We start from the raw sequence: 17,946 nt of genomic DNA, 5'->3' as shown, positions 1-17,946 counted from the left end.
GTCACAAAGACCAAATGTTATGCATGAGAAAGCACTTTGTAATCCTATTCTGGTGCTATCAGAAGGAGGACACTGCGCTGAGCTGCTGCTTTGTTTGGAGGAGGAATTCCTGTGGAGGTACATGCCAAATGGATTCATTATCAAGTGACCGATACTCCATTCCTCCCTGGAAATCTGAGCCTGGAAAGGCCAAGTATCCCATCAGTTTACCTTAAACATTCCAAATGGGCAGGGAGAGAGGAGCGCGAAATGAGTAGGTTCCCAACTTCTGCTGTACCTCTCCCCTGTGGCAGTCACTGACTGGATGGCGTGCAGGTGGAGGCCTGTCACCATGGATGAGGGCTTGGGGGGAGCCCTTCTGTATCTCACTTTGCTTAGCTCTTGGTTACTGTATTGCACGGCAACACTGAGACATATTGAAATGCTAACTAAAAAGGTAGCTGTCGCGGTACCTTAGTAGCTCAGTTGGTTTAACATCTGCCTTTAGCTCAAGTCATGATCTCAGTGTCCTGGGTTTGAGTCACATGACAGGCTCCCTGCTCAGCGGGGAGTCTGCTTCTCCTTCTCCCTTTGCCCCTCCCCACCAGTCATGCGCTCACGCGCACATGCACGCGCTCTCACTCTCTCTCTCAAATAAATAAATAAATAAATAAATAAATAAATAAATAAAACCTTTAAGAAAAATAAAAAAGTAGCTGTCACAGGGTGTGTCTGAAGCAACATTTCTCTTTTGGAGATTAGAATTTCATTCTGGAGGGCAGCTGAGCAGACACTAAGCTTGTTGAGTGCTCTGGGGATCAGAAGGACCTTTCAGGCTGGCCTGGTTGACCTGCCTGTGCATGTTTTTAGAGCTCCAATCAGTAAGGCATTGTGCAAGGACAGGTGGAGAAAATTGAGGAAAACATTTATTCAGCAGTGCTGTTGGTGTTTAGCACAGGACACCCTAACCAGCAGGGGTCTGGGGACAAGATCTGTGGGGTGGCCAGCCAAGTGGTATCCTTGCAATAGGCTATTGTTTTCAGAAAGTCTTTCTCTTTCACTCTGATGCCTGCTTTTAAATTTCCAAATGTTCCTGCCCTTTCAAGAGCCAGGTGGTAGCTTGGCATAACTGAAGATAAATGGATCAGCAGGAACAAAAGCAGTCCACATAATCCGAAGCCATAGATAAGCACCTGTCTTCTTTCCTCTGATACTCCAAACCCAGCTACTCTAATCTTTCCGCCTCCATTCGGGTGCAATTTATTTAGCTGTCCCTGCAGGTGACTGTCCTGCTTCCAGACTTCCCGGCACTTCAGAAGGCTTTGGTGTTGTACTGAGTTTAATTATAGAGCCACCAGCTGATTTTTCCAAAGCCTTTTTATTTTCTATTCTTGGAGCAAGTAAGACCCTTTGTCAAACTCAGTCTCTCTGAGGGTGTTCTCCTGTTTATAGCATAAGAATATATTCTAGGTATTAAGTTCAACCACAGAGAAATTCAGTGCACATTATACACAATATAATTACTACTTTTAAATAGATTTCCAACGAGGTGGGAGAGGCCTGTGTTTCTTGCTGCCTAATGCATGAGGGTCCTGTTTGAAGTGGAACTTTGCTAAGGGGCAGGGTGGCCTTCCCTTTTAATATTTGTGTCAGATCCATGAGTACTTATGGGGATCAGACTTGTTTTCTACCCTGCACAGTCCTGTCATGAGATGAGATAGAGATATTGGATGATGACATAATGGTCTCCCCGGGAAGCCTCATGTGAAGCTGCGGTAGGGAGACAGCCACAGTGGAGTGGAAAGATGGGTTTTGTTCCTGCTTCTTGGCTGTGTGGTCGCTGTCTCATTCTGGGGAACACTGAATTGGAGGGGAAGGATATAAAAAGACCTGTTATATTTTAATTTTTGAAAGGACATATGTCCCTGGTAAAGATTCCAGATGTTCAGAGTGTATACAGAATATGTTTGTTTTCATTTGCCTCCCCCAAAGTCCCCAGTGTTACAGTTGCCCATTTTAGAGGCAGCCATATTACCAGTTTCTTGTATTTCCTTTTGGAAATACTTAGAGTATGTAAGAATGTCATATGTATGTGTATGTGAGGGGAAATGTTTTTCCCTTCTTTTTCCTTTTCCTTTTTTTTTTTTTGGACAATTTGTAGCACACTGTAGACACTGTTTCTTCACCCATTTTTCACTTACTATTCTATCACAGAGCTAGTTCCATACCAGCACCTATAGTTCTGCCTCATACTTTTTAAAAGCTGTATGGGACACCATGATTTATTTAGCTAGTTCCCCACTGGTTAACATTTAATCTGCTTTCAGTCTTTCTTACTTAAATAATGCTGCAGTGACATATTTTGAGTGTAAATTTTTTGTGCACATGTGCAAACGTATCTGCAGGATAAATCCCTAGACTTGAAATTGCTGGGTCCAAAGGACCACATGCATTTGTGACTTGGATAGATATGGCCTCTTCACCGTGACACTGTTTTGCCCTCTCACTGCTTGTGCACGTGGAAGCAGAGTAGGCCTTTGAACCTGTCTTGGCTCTCTCCCCAGGCTGTACCAGTCGGTCAAGCTGCTATATTCCATTGGCATCTTCTTCACCTATGCCCTCCAGTTCTACGTCCCAGCTGAGATCATCATCCCTTTCTTCGTGTCCCGCGTTCCCGAGCATTGGGAGCTGGTGGTAGACCTGTTCGTGCGCACCGTGCTGGTCTGCCTGACCTGTGAGTAGAAGACAAGATACTTGCTTTGTTTGTTTGCTTTCCCAAAGGGCATCCGGTCCCCAGGGCTTTCTTGAACGAGAGCCTATTGGAGTGAAACAGTTGTAGTGTGTCAGCAGGAAACTTGGCCTGCTGTCTCAGGTGCAGAGTTGAGGCCTGGCTAGGTGGTGAAGTGAATTGATTATCTATGTGCTCTAAAGGACATGGGAATGAGAACAGTAGTTTGTTTGTGGACACAGCATAAAATAGTACGGTGATGGTCATAATTCATAATAAATATATAAAATTACTATCCCATGTCCTTGGGATAAAATAAGGTAAAAGTCTAAAGAGAGCCATTTAACTCATATGCATATGAGTGTAGGTTACCTTAATAGCAGCTGCGTGTTTATTTGTGTTTTCAAATAATCATTTTCCATTGTGACAGTCTATTCCCTTAGATTTCATTTTGAGCCTACATGATACTATACTAGACATTTACTAAATGTGTTTCTTAGAAAATCTGTATGGATTAATCTAGGTGTTTCATTTTTTACTTTGTGTTTTATTCCTCCTCCCTGACCACACACCCAGGAGTGTGAGTTAAGAGACAAGATATTATTCTATTTTCTGTTGGTTGAAACCAGTATACATTTTAAAATAAAAATAAATATTTCTTTTTTTCTTTTTCTTTTTCTTTTTGGTAGCTTCTATGAGTTGATAAGAATAGAGAACCTCTGAATAGATTGGTCTATAACATCTAATTTAAATTTCTAGGAGATTTGCAACTTCTTTCCAGATTGAAGTGCTGGAATCTAGGTTTCACTTTTTGGCTATGTTTGGCTTTTTATTTTATTTTTTAAAATTGTATTGTTTTGGGGAAAGAAATGTCTTGGTTTATTATATTGAGACTTCCCTGGGAATTTCTTAAATTATCCAGTCCAAGCCTCTATCTTTGGAATAAAGATAGGTCTCTATGATTTTTAAATTGAACCAGAATGGAGTGTTTTAGGGATAAATGGTGTGAAAGTTGTCTTGCATTTGACCATAGTCTGGAAAATCAGAAATGACTTTATGGGTTGACTACTAGCAAGAGGAGGGCAGTAGAGGTTAGACATGGGAAATAGACTTGTGCCTATTCCAGAATGGACCTCCTCAGGGAATAGCCTAGTGCCTGTCCCAGAATAAGCCTCTTCAAGGTAACAGATGAGTGCCTATCCAAGAATGGACTTCTTCCAAGGAACGGAATAATAGCTATCCCAGATGGCCCTCCTCAAGGAAACACACTAGTGCCTATCCCAGAAACAACCTCCTCAGAGAATAGACTAGTGCCTATCCTGAAAAGGCCTTCTTTAGTGCCTGTTCCAGAATGGACCTCCTTACGGGAACAAACTAGTGCCTATCCCAGAATGGTCCTTCTCCAGAAAATAGCCTAGTGCCTGTTCCAGAATGGACCTTCTCAGGGAACAGCCTAATGCCTATCTCAGAATGGACCTCTTCAAGGGGATAGACTGGTGGCTATACCAGATAGGACCTCCTCAAGGGAACTGAATAGTGCCTATCGCAGAATGCATCTCCTCAAGAAACAGACTAGTTCCTATCCCGAAATGAACTTCCTCAAGGGAACGGACTAATGCCTGTCCTGGAATAGAGTTCTTCAAGCCACTTGCAGTTCTCTTTCTCATTGTACTTCAAGGGTGTGGGTCAAGCTCAGTGTCCTGGATCTTTGTATGGAAGGAACTCCCTAGAGCTAAGGAACTGAATGCCTTCCCAGGACCTTGTGATTTAATGTTTGGCAGCATTCTATCTAAGGATTTGTTACAGGATGGGTCTGGGTAGGAGCCAGACAGAGGGTGGACCACTTGGATTTGCCAACTCCAGCAAGTTGATGGCAACAAAGAATCTCACTTCTCCTTGTATGTAGCCTCTGTTTGGCAGACCTTCTGGCCCTGTCTAGTCCAGCCTATAGGAAAAGCCCACTCAGCAGCTAATCCAGTGCCCAGAGCTACCTATAGGCCACTGTTGCCCCAGAGCAACTGAAGAGGAAAGAATGTGACGTATCTTGCTTTTACAGTAATTTGCCTTAATATGTGCTAAGGTACTCTGGATTTTGCTCCTGTCTTCTGCCTGCAACTCCCAATGCTTTGACGCAGATGTATATGTTTCTCTGTGGATGGATTTCCTCTAAGTGTTGAAGAGACAGCTTTCATGTGTGCAGTGTTTATGATGTCAACTTTCAGTGCTCCCATTCTGGAATCCAAAGGGCGTTGGAAGAAAGAGTGGGGATGGTTCAGATAATTGGCTTTTTTCAAAGTGGTTCCTCTAGAAAAGGTAGGTCTGTCTAGGTAAAATGTGTTCTAACTGCCTAAACACCAACTTCTCCCTGCCTGAAGAGCTGGGGCAGTGATGCTGGGCCTGATTCCTCTCCTGGCCCCATTTTCTTCTCAAGCCTGGCTTAGCCTCCGGTAGCATATGTCTTGCTTCCTGCCAGGTTTCTTTCCACTGCACCCCACAGGAGCCACCAGTCTCTGATTCACAGACCTCGTGCTATCCTTAGATGTCTCTTGGTTTTTGCTTCGCTTTTCCTGACTGTGTCTGGGGGTTTCATCTCTCTTAGAAAGCGTGATGCTCAAAGGATACAAGCTGGTTTTGATCTTCAAGCTCACTCAGTTATTTTCCCCTTCTGTGATCTGTTGTGACTTAGCATTGCACGGTCAGCCTATTAAATGATGCAGCCTCTTCATCTCTGAGCACTCGGGCTTCTCTTACTTCCCTGGAGACTTTGAAGTGATTGTGGGATTGAGGAGAGGCATTTCACTGTAACTCCAACTTAAATATATTTATGTGAGTTTATTTTGTTTTTGTTTTTTTCTGTACTTTCAGATCTTTTCTGCTTAAGGTTAATTGGTTTATGATTTTAGAACTTTGCTAGAACTGATTGTTTTCAGTTATACCCATAAATTTTAATAGCAGATTGTTTTATTGCTATTTATGGTGTTTTCTTGTCCTTTCCCCCAACTTTTCCTCCTCTTCCTCACCCTCCAGCCCCCCAAGGGGAACAGGGGAATTTGGTCCAGAGTCATTTTTTTTCCATTTGTAATTTACCTTTCTCACCACTCTTCTGCATTCCCCAAAGACTGCTGTGTCTACTTTTTGGTGCTTAATTTCAGACTGTTGGAGAGGAGGGGAAGGGGGAATATGTGTGTCAGGGAATGGTGCTCATTTTGTTGTGATTGCATATGGAACGGTGTTTATTTCTGGCCCATATGTTTGAATTGCACTTAGCAGGTCACCTATGTGCAGAGTTTGTGTAGGAGGAGAGGCTGGAAGACGCTGGCTCCAGAGGGAGTTCAGAGGTATAGGAAGAGTGGTTTCTTCAGGTTCCATGAGGCATTAACCTGTCCTTCAGGGGTTTGTGCTAATTCTCTGTGGCATTTGCCACGTGAAACATCTTACTTCAGTGAAGTGTGAACATTTCAAAAACCTATTGTTGAAGATGTTATAACATAAAGCCGTATCAATTAAAAGGCCTGTTTGGACTGGAATGCATAGCTGTAGAACATTCCAAACAGCCAGACCCTATCGAATATGAATCTTCCAGGTCCAAACAGAGTGGCTTCTTGGCACCTTTTGGCCTCTCACACTTCTCCATCCTGCAGCTGCAGAGACAAAGGGCAGCAGTGTTAATGAGCTGTGCACCCTGCCCCCCCCCGCCCCCAGCGAACCCTCCTGAGCTAGGCCTCAGGTTCCTCAGCTGTAAGACGTGCAGGGTATCTGATTGCTAAGGCTTCTCTCAAGTCTAAACTGTGATTCTGCACAACTGCTTCAAGCCTGATTTTAAATTCCTACCAAAATATTGCTCAAAAAAAGAAAGTTAATGTAAAAACATTTCAAGAATGTCTAGATATGGGGTTATTGAAAAAGAAATTCTAAATATCCCACTGACTTAAAATGATTTTTTTTTTGCATTTTCTCTTCTGTGTTACTCCTCATGGGTGCATGTTGCAATCATAGTATACACAGAACTTTGTCTTTTGCTTTTTATTTGATATATCATGAATATGCATATCCTTCATAAATATTTTCACGACCACATGATATTCCATTATATTGGTGTATTGTATTTTCTAAGCTACTCCTTTAGTGTTGGACATGTAGATTGTTTTCCTTGCTTTTATACTTTTAATTTATACTCCCACTAAGTGAGATTATGTATTGTGTTCAAGACTGTTGTTAATTTTCAAGGTAGCTTTCTAGACATTTTAGAGTAACACAGGTAGGCTTCACCAGCATCAATCGCAGTGAAACAGCAGAAAGAGCTTCTGGGCACAGGGCTGTAGATGTCCAACGTATTTCTGTAAGTGTGTTTGTTCTCTTAAGTGTTTTCTCTTCTCTAGTGCATAAGTCAGCTTTTCTGTTGCTGGTCTAAAACCACAGGCTCCAGAATCCCAATCAGTTACTTCTCTGAACATGGTCATTTGCCTCGTGTTACTTCAGCAGTTAAAAGATCATATTTTTAGTGTCTCTTAACCCAAAGGGAAGATGTTTTGTAATACCATTGGGCTAATCACGTGGGCTAGCTGAGTTGTCCTCAGTCCCCCATTGCTGTACATGCCACAGCCAGGCTGCTGCAGAGGGTGGTGACTTGCCAGTTAGGAGTGTGCTATCTTCCTCTTTGTATGGGATGCTCTTGTGAGGGAGCAAGGAGGGAGTAGGGGCAGGATATTCCTGGTTGGCTGCTTCCTGAGGTCTCTACCTTCTTTCTCTTTCTAGAGGGCTTTAACTCAGAGTAAAGACGTTTAATGCTAGAAGAGGTTTTGGTTGCTCCCACATCTTTTCTAAATACCTGATTCCTGTCTCTGGAATTAGCTAAAACTAGTTTGCCGCATTTTGCGTGGGGACAAAACAGGTACCCCTGCAATTTGAGCCCTTGGGGCTATTTGTGCTAATTTGGTTGGGTCCTCTTCTTCCCCCGGCATATTAGTCGGAGGCTCACAATTCTTGCCTTCTCCCCATCCCTTCCCCATTATCTATCTCCAGTGTCAGGCTTTATTTGGGGTTCAGTTGTGGTGTCTGGTCCAGTTAGGACAGGAGGAGGGCCTTCCCTTTGCAGCCCTGTGATCCTGGCTTTAAGAGAAGAGAAAAGTGTAGCCGCTTTTAAAAGAGATTTTTGTTAAGCAAGCTTATCTCGTATGTCCTCTGTAGTAAAAACAAAGACAAGTTTTTAGATTGCTTTTAAAATGTCATGATGAAGTAGAACATCTCTGTCTAATCTGAGAAAAGATTACAATCACACAAGCTTCTGTTGCTGTTTCCACTTAATTCTTATCATAGAGTTGAGCACATCTGACCTCACTTAAGTCGTATTGCAAAGTACCATATGTCCTCCAGGTTAATGGGAGGGAGGGGGGATGGCAGACTCAGAGCCGGGAGGAACTGGGGAGGTCATCTGACTTCTCTCCTCCTCGGGCTCACTGTCTCTGATGAAGGTCTCCTTTCTCTTGAGTGGACTGGAGCATTCATGGAGACCAGGGGCTGGCACCGGAAGAATAACTCACACTCCTTTCATGGCAGAAAACCAGGCAGGCTGGTGGCTGTGTTTTTGGCACAACCATGTGTCCTAGGAGAGGAATCCCATTGCTTTGCTGTGCTACCATTGAGTGGTACATGGTGCTTCCCAGTTGACAGTGAGCTGAGGGACATATCCCAGAACACATTCCTAAGTGACTAAACCTGCATTGTTTAGTTCCTTAACATTTCAGAGCTGGATGAGACTCGAGTGACCATTCAGTGGTACAGTCATGGGTGACCGAGCTGAGACTCCAAATGGTGAGCTTATTTGTGCTAGGACTGGTGGTTGCATTAGCTCACATTTATGAAGCATTCATTGTGCGCTTAGTGCTCTAAGTTCTTTATGTGAATGATCTCATTTGACTATCCCTATTCAGCAGTAGTTTAAGTAGCTGGCTGGTTAGTGGTAGAACTGAGATTGGAGCCCAGGTTCTGAATCCAGAGCCTACACTCTTAACCACCTTCCTGTACCAGCTTCTCCTAGGGTTCAGTTCTGATTGCTGCCTCAGTGCTATTGCCACCCCACTACTCACTTGAATTGGAACCATGGGAGCCATCACCATGAGGTTGACATTAGGCAGATGCAGACCGAGACCCCAGAGAGGGCAGGTGTCCTTTTCTGGGTCACATAGCAGATCAACTCTTACTGAGCATTTGGTTGTGATGAGAAAGCTATTTTGTCATCAGCTTTCTATATTTTTAACTTTCCTCCAGATTCAACTCTGAAGATCTGAGGGATATCACCAACTCTATTTAGAAAGAGCTAAGAGCCGAAGCAGACTATTTTTAACTTGGAGGGCAAGTTAAAAGCCTATACTTTCTGTGGACTTTCTGAAGGCTTCAGAACAGTGAAGGTGTTAATGGATACTTGCCATTATGGTTGGACACTAGAATAAGGAAAGAGGAAGGGATTGCCCCCAGGCTGTAAAACCATGGCAGAGGCAGATCTGAGACTCAGTATCCTTGTATTCCCTTTTGTCATCAGGCTTCAAAACCCTTGTCTTACTTCTTTAACAAAGCAGAGAGAGGTCAGGGCTGATTATATACCAATTCTCTGCTAAACGATTGCAGTGTATCCCTGTGAGTGTTAACCCAGCATCTGACTCCTCCCGTTCTTCACAGACAGGATCTTTCTGCTGATCAGCCAGCTCCCCTCTTCTCCCTCCTGCGGGTATCATTCTGCATTTTCTTAATTGTCAGCTCTGTGATGTGACTGTACCAGGGACTTGAAGTCCTGGATTCTAGTCTCAGGTCTGTCACTTTCTATCATTTAACCTCTCTGGGAACAATAGTAATGTTGTAAAGTTGTACCCATGGACCCAAGGCAGATTCGGCCAATGAGTGGCTGCTTCACAATGCTATCTACCAGACGCTAGATGTTCTGCTGTGATGGAAGTGTTCTGGGTCTGTGCTGTCCAGGATGGTAGCCATTAGGCACAGGTAGCTGTTAAATCCTTGAAAGGTGGCCAGTGTGAACAAGGAACTGAATTCATTTAAGTTGACATAGCTTCAGAATAAATATGAGACAGGAGATGAATTTGTCCCTCCCCTGGTAAGTCTTGGACCCACATGCCTCTCCTCTTACTGCAGGGAGTGCTATTCCCATTTAAAAGCAAGCACTTCTCATCAAACCTGGCTTCTAAATGCAACCCAGTCCTTTTGTCTGTAGCTCAGCCAAAGAAGAAGTGATCAATGCAGACAGTCCATCAGAGGAGTAAAATTGACCTGATGGAAGATTGGCTGCCTTGGACTGAGGTGTTCTGGCAATCTCACCACTGTGGTGCCTTCCTCAGAACGACTTGGCTACATTGCTTTATGAAATGGAGTTGGAATGGAAGCCCCCATATAAGATATAACTGATGGGAATCAGGTCAGGGATGTGCTCTGGATCCCAGTCTCAATGCTAAGGACCTCCAGTTGTGGGGAAGACTATTTGTCAAAATACATTTGATTGCTAATGAGTTAATGATGCACTTTTCATGGGCAACAATATATATACTAGCAATGATTATATGAACTGTATCAGGAGCCTGTTGTATGCCAAGCCTTGTGTTAAGTCCCTGTGTCAGCTCACTTCATCATCATCATATCTCTGTGATGCAGGAGCCATTTGTATCCTCATTTTGCCAACAAGAAAACCAGGGAATATACAGGGGCTGTAACTTCCCCCAGTGTCAAGTAGGCAGAGTCAGGATTCAAACACAAGAGCCTAATTCCAGAGCCCATAATCCTCCATAAATTTGTGAAACATTGGCCTTCATTCCCCACCTCCAGTGGAAAGCTGAGTCAGATGGGAATGGTGGGATCAGTGGGCACTGGAGTAAGTGCAGTCAGTGAAGCGTCCTTCCGTATTGGGATAGCAGGGCAGCCATGGCTGGGGTATGAAAGCTGATGGGATTTCCTAATGCAGCGTACCATTCTTCGTCACTTCCACCTCCTTCACATACACCCGTGCCTAAGTTTCAGGTGTGGGAGCCACTACCTTGTCCTGGCACAGGCATGTAGTCATTGTGTGGGGCCTGGCTCCTCAGGTCAGCCTGCACATGGAACTGCTTCTACTTGCCCTATAGGGAAATGCTCTGTGAAATGGGGTTTATCACATTGTTCCAGAAGGACGGCTTTTTTCCCCCTATTTTATTCCTTGTCCGTTGAGTAGAGATGTTTGTGTTGGAGGGACCCTCAGTGGTACGAAAATGACCAGTTGCTCAGAAATAGTCCACCTCCCTTTCTGCTCCAGCCTCTCTCCTCTGATAGGGACCAGACCGCCCTGGAATGTAATTTTGTTCCTTTGCTTCAGAAAGATGGAAGTCATGTCCTGTAGCAGGAAAAGCTGAAAGCCAGGAGATCTGGGTTCCAGTCCCAGTTCTGCCAGCCTTGCAGTGAGACCCAGGTTGTTCCACACCTGTGGGCATTTGTTTTCTCTTCTGTGGAATGAGAGATTGGACTGGATAATGTCTGTTTCTACAGAGCTCTCCATTCGAGAGGAAGGACACTTGCTAAATTTGCTCAACAGTGAGGAGGTCTCTTCCAGCTCTAGGCAGTCTTGAACAGGTGTGTCCTCTCTCCTGCAGGCATCTTGGCCATCCTCATCCCCCGCCTGGACCTGGTCATCTCCCTGGTGGGGTCCGTGAGCAGCAGTGCCCTGGCCCTCATCATCCCACCCCTCCTGGAGATCACCACCTACTACTCGGAGGGCATGAGCCCCCTCACCATCGCCAAGGACGCCCTGATCAGCATCCTGGGCTTCGTGGGCTTTGTGGTGGGGACCTATGAGGCCCTCTACGAGCTGATCCAGCCAAGCAGTGCTCCCATCTTCATCAACTCCACCAGTGCCTTTGTATAGTGATCTGGGTGCATTCCCTGCAGCTGCCCACCCCACCCCTGTATGTTCCCTAGCACCTGGCCCCAGAGCCTTAGGTAGGGGTCAGGCTCTGGGGAAAGGCAAGGTTGCTGTCGGGGAACCCCTCTACCTGACACCTCGGTACCCTGGGCCAGGTGGGGCTGAGGGCAGGGGAGGGAGTGGGTAGCAGATATGCAGAAGTCCCTCTTAGTGGCCGTGCCATCCCTGTTCATTTGTACTTAATTTAACCCAGAACTTTTCAACTTTTTTCCCTCATCATGTCTCCTCCCTTACTGCCCCCCCTCCTTCTGACCCACCTCACCCAAATTATTCCTATTGCACAGCTCACTTTATTTAAAAATCTTAGCATCCCCCACCTCATGTTTTCTCGTTTCCAGGCCCAGGCCTGGATTAAATGAGTGGGAACCCCCTCTCCTTATAAGGCTGGGCCTATCTCTTTCTCAGACCTCTCCCAAATATTTTACCTCAGTATCCTCCTACCTATTTAAGTCTCCAGGAGGTGTCTGGACCTACCTAGTAGTTTAAAACCAGTCCCCAAAGCTGGAGCTTTTAATCTTACTCTCTCTGGCTTGTGACCCTGGACAACACCTTCTCAGAATTCCTCATGTGGGTCACAATGTTGTATTCTTAGTTGCTTTAGCTTCTGAAAGATATCAAGTGCTGCCTAAATTGAAAATATTTATATTTTATTTAAAATTAGCTTCTGTTTTTAGACTCTGTCTCTAGATCTGGGGTTATTGTGAATTGTTCCTTCCTCAGTAAACTTTTACTAGGCTTCTCCTGCTGAAGAGAAACTTGCTCCAGGAAATGTGTGCTTAGGTCCTCAGCACTGTTGGCTGAGTACCTCAAAGGTTTTAATCAGGATCATCTAAATGTGTACCTCTGTAGGGAGGCATGCGCTTTGCCTCCCACTGACCAGCCTGATTTCACGTTGAGAAGTTATGAAGGACTCAGGATACGTTTGCCAGTGCATGAGGCCAAGGAAAAGGTGGCCAAGTGCGATGTGGTCCTGTCCACAGGAGGCTTATTAAATGGTCGCTTTGTGCATTCAGACCTGTTTTTCAGCCTCAGCCCCTGATAGGCACAGGGCCCAGTAACGTTTTGTTGCCAGCATGTCAGGAAGACACCCACACTTTGCCATGGATGAGAAGATGAGGCCAGTGTGCACAGAAAGCATGAAATTCAGTTCATAGAATTAAGAAGCAGCTGGTCTGACACTATGTGTGGTGCTTGGTTGTTTACAATCAACGAGGGCCAGGGCAGAAGCAGTGCCCCGCCCCAAGCTGCCTCCATGACCTAGACTTCTTTTTTTTTTTTTTTAAAGATTTATTTATTTATTCGATAGAGATAGAGACAGCCAGCGAGAGAGGGAACACAAGCAGGGGAAGTGGGAGAGGAAGCAGCAGGCTCATAGCGGAGGAGCCTGATGTGGGGCTCGATCCCATAACGCCGGGATCACGCCCTGAGCCGAAGGCAGACACCTAACCGCTGTGCCACCCAGGTGCCCCATGACCTAGACTTCTAAAGGGAATCACTTGGTAGGGACTTAGGTCCCCTGTGTTCTAAACACTAATTGTGACCCCGCCCCTCCCCTGCATGCCTCCCTGAGTGCCAGAAATAGCCTCAGGGTTGGCTCACCTCAAGGTCAGCCTTCAGATTTGGAAACAAACTGCAGAGAAAGGTGCGTTGCCTTGGTTTTGGCTGCTGCTTCTGCCCTCTTGGTGTGAGAACTATTTCAGGAGGGCATTCATTAGCTCTCCATCCCCTGGGCTGTGTGTGTGTGTGTGTACGCGTGCACACGTGTGTGTATTCATGCACGTGGAATGGGGGCGTGCTGTCCTCCACTGCTCTCCCCAGGCTCTTGCTTCCTTGGAGATGCAGTTTGCCCTGCAAATTAGAGAGCAGCACAACTTCATCAGGGGTCTTGTTTTTCTGTGTTTCACCAAAGCTCATAAGGGCTGTGACCCCCCACACCCCAGCCCTAGCTTTTTCTTTCTCTTCTTTTCCAAAGCCACATTCTCATTGCAGTGACTCCTAACCTACTAATAATTTATTAACTTAGGGAGATGTGATCAGTTGTGACTTGGTCTCCCTTAGGAGAATGATACTTTTCACCCACCCTTTCTGTGGTCACCAGCAGGTGCTTATATGACTGAGGCTCTAGCTGGATGTGGCAGCGGTCCTGCCCTGTGAAGCCTCAGGTCTAGAAGTCACCAAAGTGGGTTCAAGGATTGTCCTCTTCTTTGTGCAAGCTCCAGGCTCCAGCCATCTTTCCACGGCAGTCCTGAGAGTTGTTTGCAGTAAGAAGGCGTTTGCCAGTAGAAAGATCAGATGTGTGTCCTGCCCACAGCTTCTGTGCTGGAAGCTTCTGTGAGTTGGGGAACTGCTAGAGGTTGTTTCTTGTCCAGGTGGGAATTAAGACTGAACCTGAGGACTAGGCAGTACAAAACTGTGGTCCCCTGGCCCCAGGTCTTTGCAAAATGCAAATTATTGCTTCAGGGCTCCTGGCCTGGAAAATGTGGTGTGTAGGAGTGATGGCACTAGCCTTGGGGCTTCTGGAAGCTAATTTGGCATGGCTGTCTCCTTTTTGGTTCTTTTTCCTGTGCTCCTGCTGCTTCAGAAGACCTAGGCAGGGTGGATCCTGTCAGAGGGCCTTTCCGGTTGTGCACTTAGGTGTCAAGTAAAGAGTCAGCCAGAAGATGGAAGTGAGAGGAAGCCCCCTTTCTTCTCCTAGAAGCAGCCCTCTGAGCCAGCTCAGGGAAGTTTAATCTTCTGCCCACGAGGCTTCTTCAGTCAGGGAGCCTGCCCTGGTTTCTTCCCATTGCTCGTTAGGAACCAGCTGCCCAGCTTCTCCCTGCACCCTGCTCTGGTGCCTGGTAAAAAGGGCCCAGCATAAGCAGAAGTCTGATCAAGAACAACAGAGCAAGGCTCTCTGAAGTGTGAGGATGCATCTGCGGGACCAGAGGCAAAACATGGGACTTTTTGGCCCTATACTGTTAGGCACTGTGTCCTTCCCCCAGGCTCCCCAGTGCAGCCTCAGATTTCCATTAGCCCTGAGGTAGCTTCTCCAAGCCCCTTGTTCCCTCCTGTAAATGCTGCTGTTGGGAGATTTCCAACTCTCTTTTGGCAGCGTACCTCCTCTTATATGCAGGTATTTGCTGGGAAGAGCATGATCTGTCATCTTCTGTTTAATTTTCCTAGAAGTTGTCACCGTTCACAAGTGTCATTATTTATATTGTGCTGCTGTCTGTCTGCTGTGAGCCCTTCAGCTGCACAAACACTGGCCAGGTGTATGTGAATGTATGGCGTGTCTTAGCTCAGAACCCACAGCTCACGCCCTCCCTTTCTGCCCCTCACCTCTTCAGCCAAATTTATTGGCTGGTGCTCACTGCTTCCTCTACCCTCATGAAAGGTATACTTCACCATTTTTTCAGTTGTCTTTAAGTGATGATCCCAGAAAGGAACCTTAGGAAATCTGTCCCCCTTCCCTATTCTCCTGGCTTACTTTTTTCTTCATAAATGTCTCCCTTCCGAAATTGTAGCATATCATCTTTGTTTAACACTACATATTCACTGCATGTTTTTTAGAAGTGTAAAATCTCACTTTATGTCTGTTTACAGCTCTCTCTGTTCACTCATCACTCACAGCCAAGGGGTCCATATCAGTGGGTTTTATTTCGTAGCTGATTGGATGTTAAGGCAGGCCCCAGCATCTGCCCTGATCGGAACACAAAGCTACTTCCTGACAGCAGAGACACAAAGTGCCAGTGGCATGATGTGATTAGGGAGTTGGCTCCAAGTCTGCCTTAGAATTAAATTTTCCGAAGTACATTACAAATCTCCAAGACCATTAGGGGAAAAGGAGAGGGTGTGGTTTGTCTTTGAAATCATGGTCAGTACTTTTAGACAATTTAATTAGTCCTGCTGTTTGCAAGGCTATTTGCTTTGACAGCATCAGCTTGTCATATTTCTTCCCTGTTCTTTGTACCACTGGGCCATTCTCAGGCCAGGGGATGTAAGTGGTGCTGATATGTGGTTACCAGAGTGGGAAGTGGGGGATGAGGGTGCAGGGTGCCTATTTTAAGCCGTGTTCTTTTGTTTAAATCAGGGTGATGCTGGGGAAGCTGTTCTGTTTTAGTGAACAAGAAAATTATGTAACTCTCTTGTAAACCATGTCAATGAATGTGTGAATAAGACAAATATGAGAAACTGCCATCCCTAGGTCTTGGTAACCAGACAGTACTGCGTATATTATCCTGTGTATGTGCCTACATGGATGTCTATTTCTCGCATGGTATGTGTAGAGATGTAGACCATGCAGGAGCTCACAGAAGAATTTGTTTTGGGTTCTGCACATGGATTATGTGTTAAACTTTTCTTTTATCAATAAATGAGTTTTATTTTTTATTTTTGAGAGGTTGCGGTCTGCATCTTTGTTTTTGCCTTTTTTTCTTTTTAAATATCACTCAGATCTCTTTGGTAGATATTACTAGGTCAAAATGTTTGTAGTTTATGTCACAGCACTCCTCCAGGGGAGTAGTGCAAACAGTAAAACCACCTATGGAATTGAGAGCTCCCAAGAAAGGGGCCAGGTAGTTGTTTTTCTGTTAGACAATCCTGCTTTTCTTGAAAACTTGAGTAGGAGCTCTCAACCCTGTCTGTGTATATCAGATGACTGTACTTGAAAGGGACGATGGTTAGTTTCACCTGTTAACATGGCTGGGCTATAATGTTGAATAACCCAATTATTCAATCAAACACTAAGTGCAGCTCTGAAGTTATTTTGTAGATGTGGTTGATGTCTACAATCAGTTACCTTTAAATAAAAGTTTATTCACAAAATGTGGGTGGGCCTCATCCAATCAGTTGAAGGGCCTTAAGAAGAAAACTGAGGTTTCAGTGAGGAAGAAGAAATTCTGCCTCAAGACTGCAGCATCAGCTCTTGTACAAGAGTTGCTAGCCTGCTAGCCTGCCCTATAAATCTTGGACTTGCCAGCCCTGACCATCACTTAAGCCAATTCCTTGAATTCCCACCCCCTCCATGTATATACGTATGTATATTTGAAGTGGAGAGATTGATTTCAGGACAGTGGAATAGATGACTCCTGTCCCCTGTTGTCACATTAAGAGGGAAAACAAGACCATATGAGCTGCCTCTTAGGTGATCTGAAAACCAATCTTGGGTGGCTACTGAATTAGACTCATTGAAAAGCAGAGGCCTCAAGGTACACTACTGAAGTATAACACTTTACAGAGAGAGGAAGACAGGGAACATATTATGACTACTTTGGATTATCAATATTATTTCTGGAACTGGGGGGTCACAGGGATTCAGTGACTGTTCCAAGTCACCAACCAGTAAGTGGCAGAATTAGGATACACACCATAGCAAGCCCTATGATTCCAGAAGCCAAATGCTTCTGAAAGGCACTGACTGCCTCCCCCTCTTTGTTACAGCTCAAGAGGGAGGTCCATCTTTAGGGATTATTGTGAGGGTTAGAGAGAATGTTCTAAATTTCCTGGCATGAGAGCTTATAAAGCATTTTCTGAAATATTAGCCAAATTGAAGAAAACCAAGACTCAGAAGCAGTTTTACTGGTTTTGTGGGTTTGCATCCATTCATTATAGTTATATCTTTCTCACTTCCTTTGTGGAGAGCATTCAAAACTTTTTAGATTGTTCACCTCTTCACATGTTTGTTCCTGCTCATGTTTACTCTTAATGGCTATAACCCCTCCTTCCAGGTAACAAGGGCCCTCGAGGTGAGCCCAACTGCCCTGCTGGAGGCATAAATTGAGTGACAGTGGGCTGAATTTGGACCCTAAACTTGGGGCTCTTTGCTAAGCAGGCTTGCTTCCTCAGACTCTGCCTGTTGCAGATGTATGCAAGAAACTGGGTGTATCTTTAACTGGTGCACTTTACTGGACCCTTGGTCATTGGTCTCTGCCCCACCCCCCATTTAGGGGGAAAAATTGGAGTATTATCTACATGTAATAAAATTCACCTGTTTCCTAAGTGTACAGTTTAATGAATTTTGACAAGTGCATTTGACTACCATTTCAATCAAGATATGAATGTTTATTTTACTCTAAAAAGTTCCCTTGTGCTCCTTTGCAGTCAGTTCCATTACCATGCCCACTTGGCCCTTGGCAACAACTGATCTGATTTTTCCATCTCTAGTTTTGCCTTTTCTAGAATATCATATAAATGCAACCATTAAGTATGGAGTCCTTTCTGCGTGGCTTCTTTGACTTAGCATAATGCTTTCTATATTCATCTGTATCATCCCTTGTATCATTAGGTTTATTTCTTTTCATTGCTGAAT

The 17,946-nt window shown here is 44.9% G+C and overlaps 1 protein-coding gene across 6 annotated transcripts in view; it reads left to right on the top strand.

Annotated features, from left to right (window-relative positions):
- The window catches only part of SLC36A1 (solute carrier family 36 member 1), a 136,361-nt gene that overhangs the window by 29,215 nt on the left and 89,200 nt on the right, over positions 1-17,946 (top strand). For 3 of the 6 annotated variants that reach the window (XM_008692476.2, XM_040630389.1, XM_008692479.2), the window contains 2 exons: positions 2,544-2,713; positions 11,332-16,028. In XM_008692476.2, coding sequence (XP_008690698.1) covers positions 2,544-2,713; positions 11,332-11,603 — 442 coding nt within the window. In that variant the 3' untranslated portion in view covers positions 11,604-16,028. Of the gene's footprint in view, positions 1-2,543; positions 2,714-11,331; positions 16,029-17,946 lie in introns of those variants that run through there. The other 3 variants (XM_008692478.2, XM_008692481.2, XM_008692482.2) reach the window with 1 other exon arrangement.

Source organism: Ursus maritimus, unplaced genomic scaffold (assembly GCF_017311325.1).
Source record: "Ursus maritimus isolate PB19 unplaced genomic scaffold, ASM1731132v1 scaffold_15, whole genome shotgun sequence".
NCBI lineage: Eukaryota > Metazoa > Chordata > Mammalia > Carnivora > Ursidae > Ursus > Ursus maritimus.
This window is presented reverse-complemented; position numbering and strand designations above follow the sequence as displayed.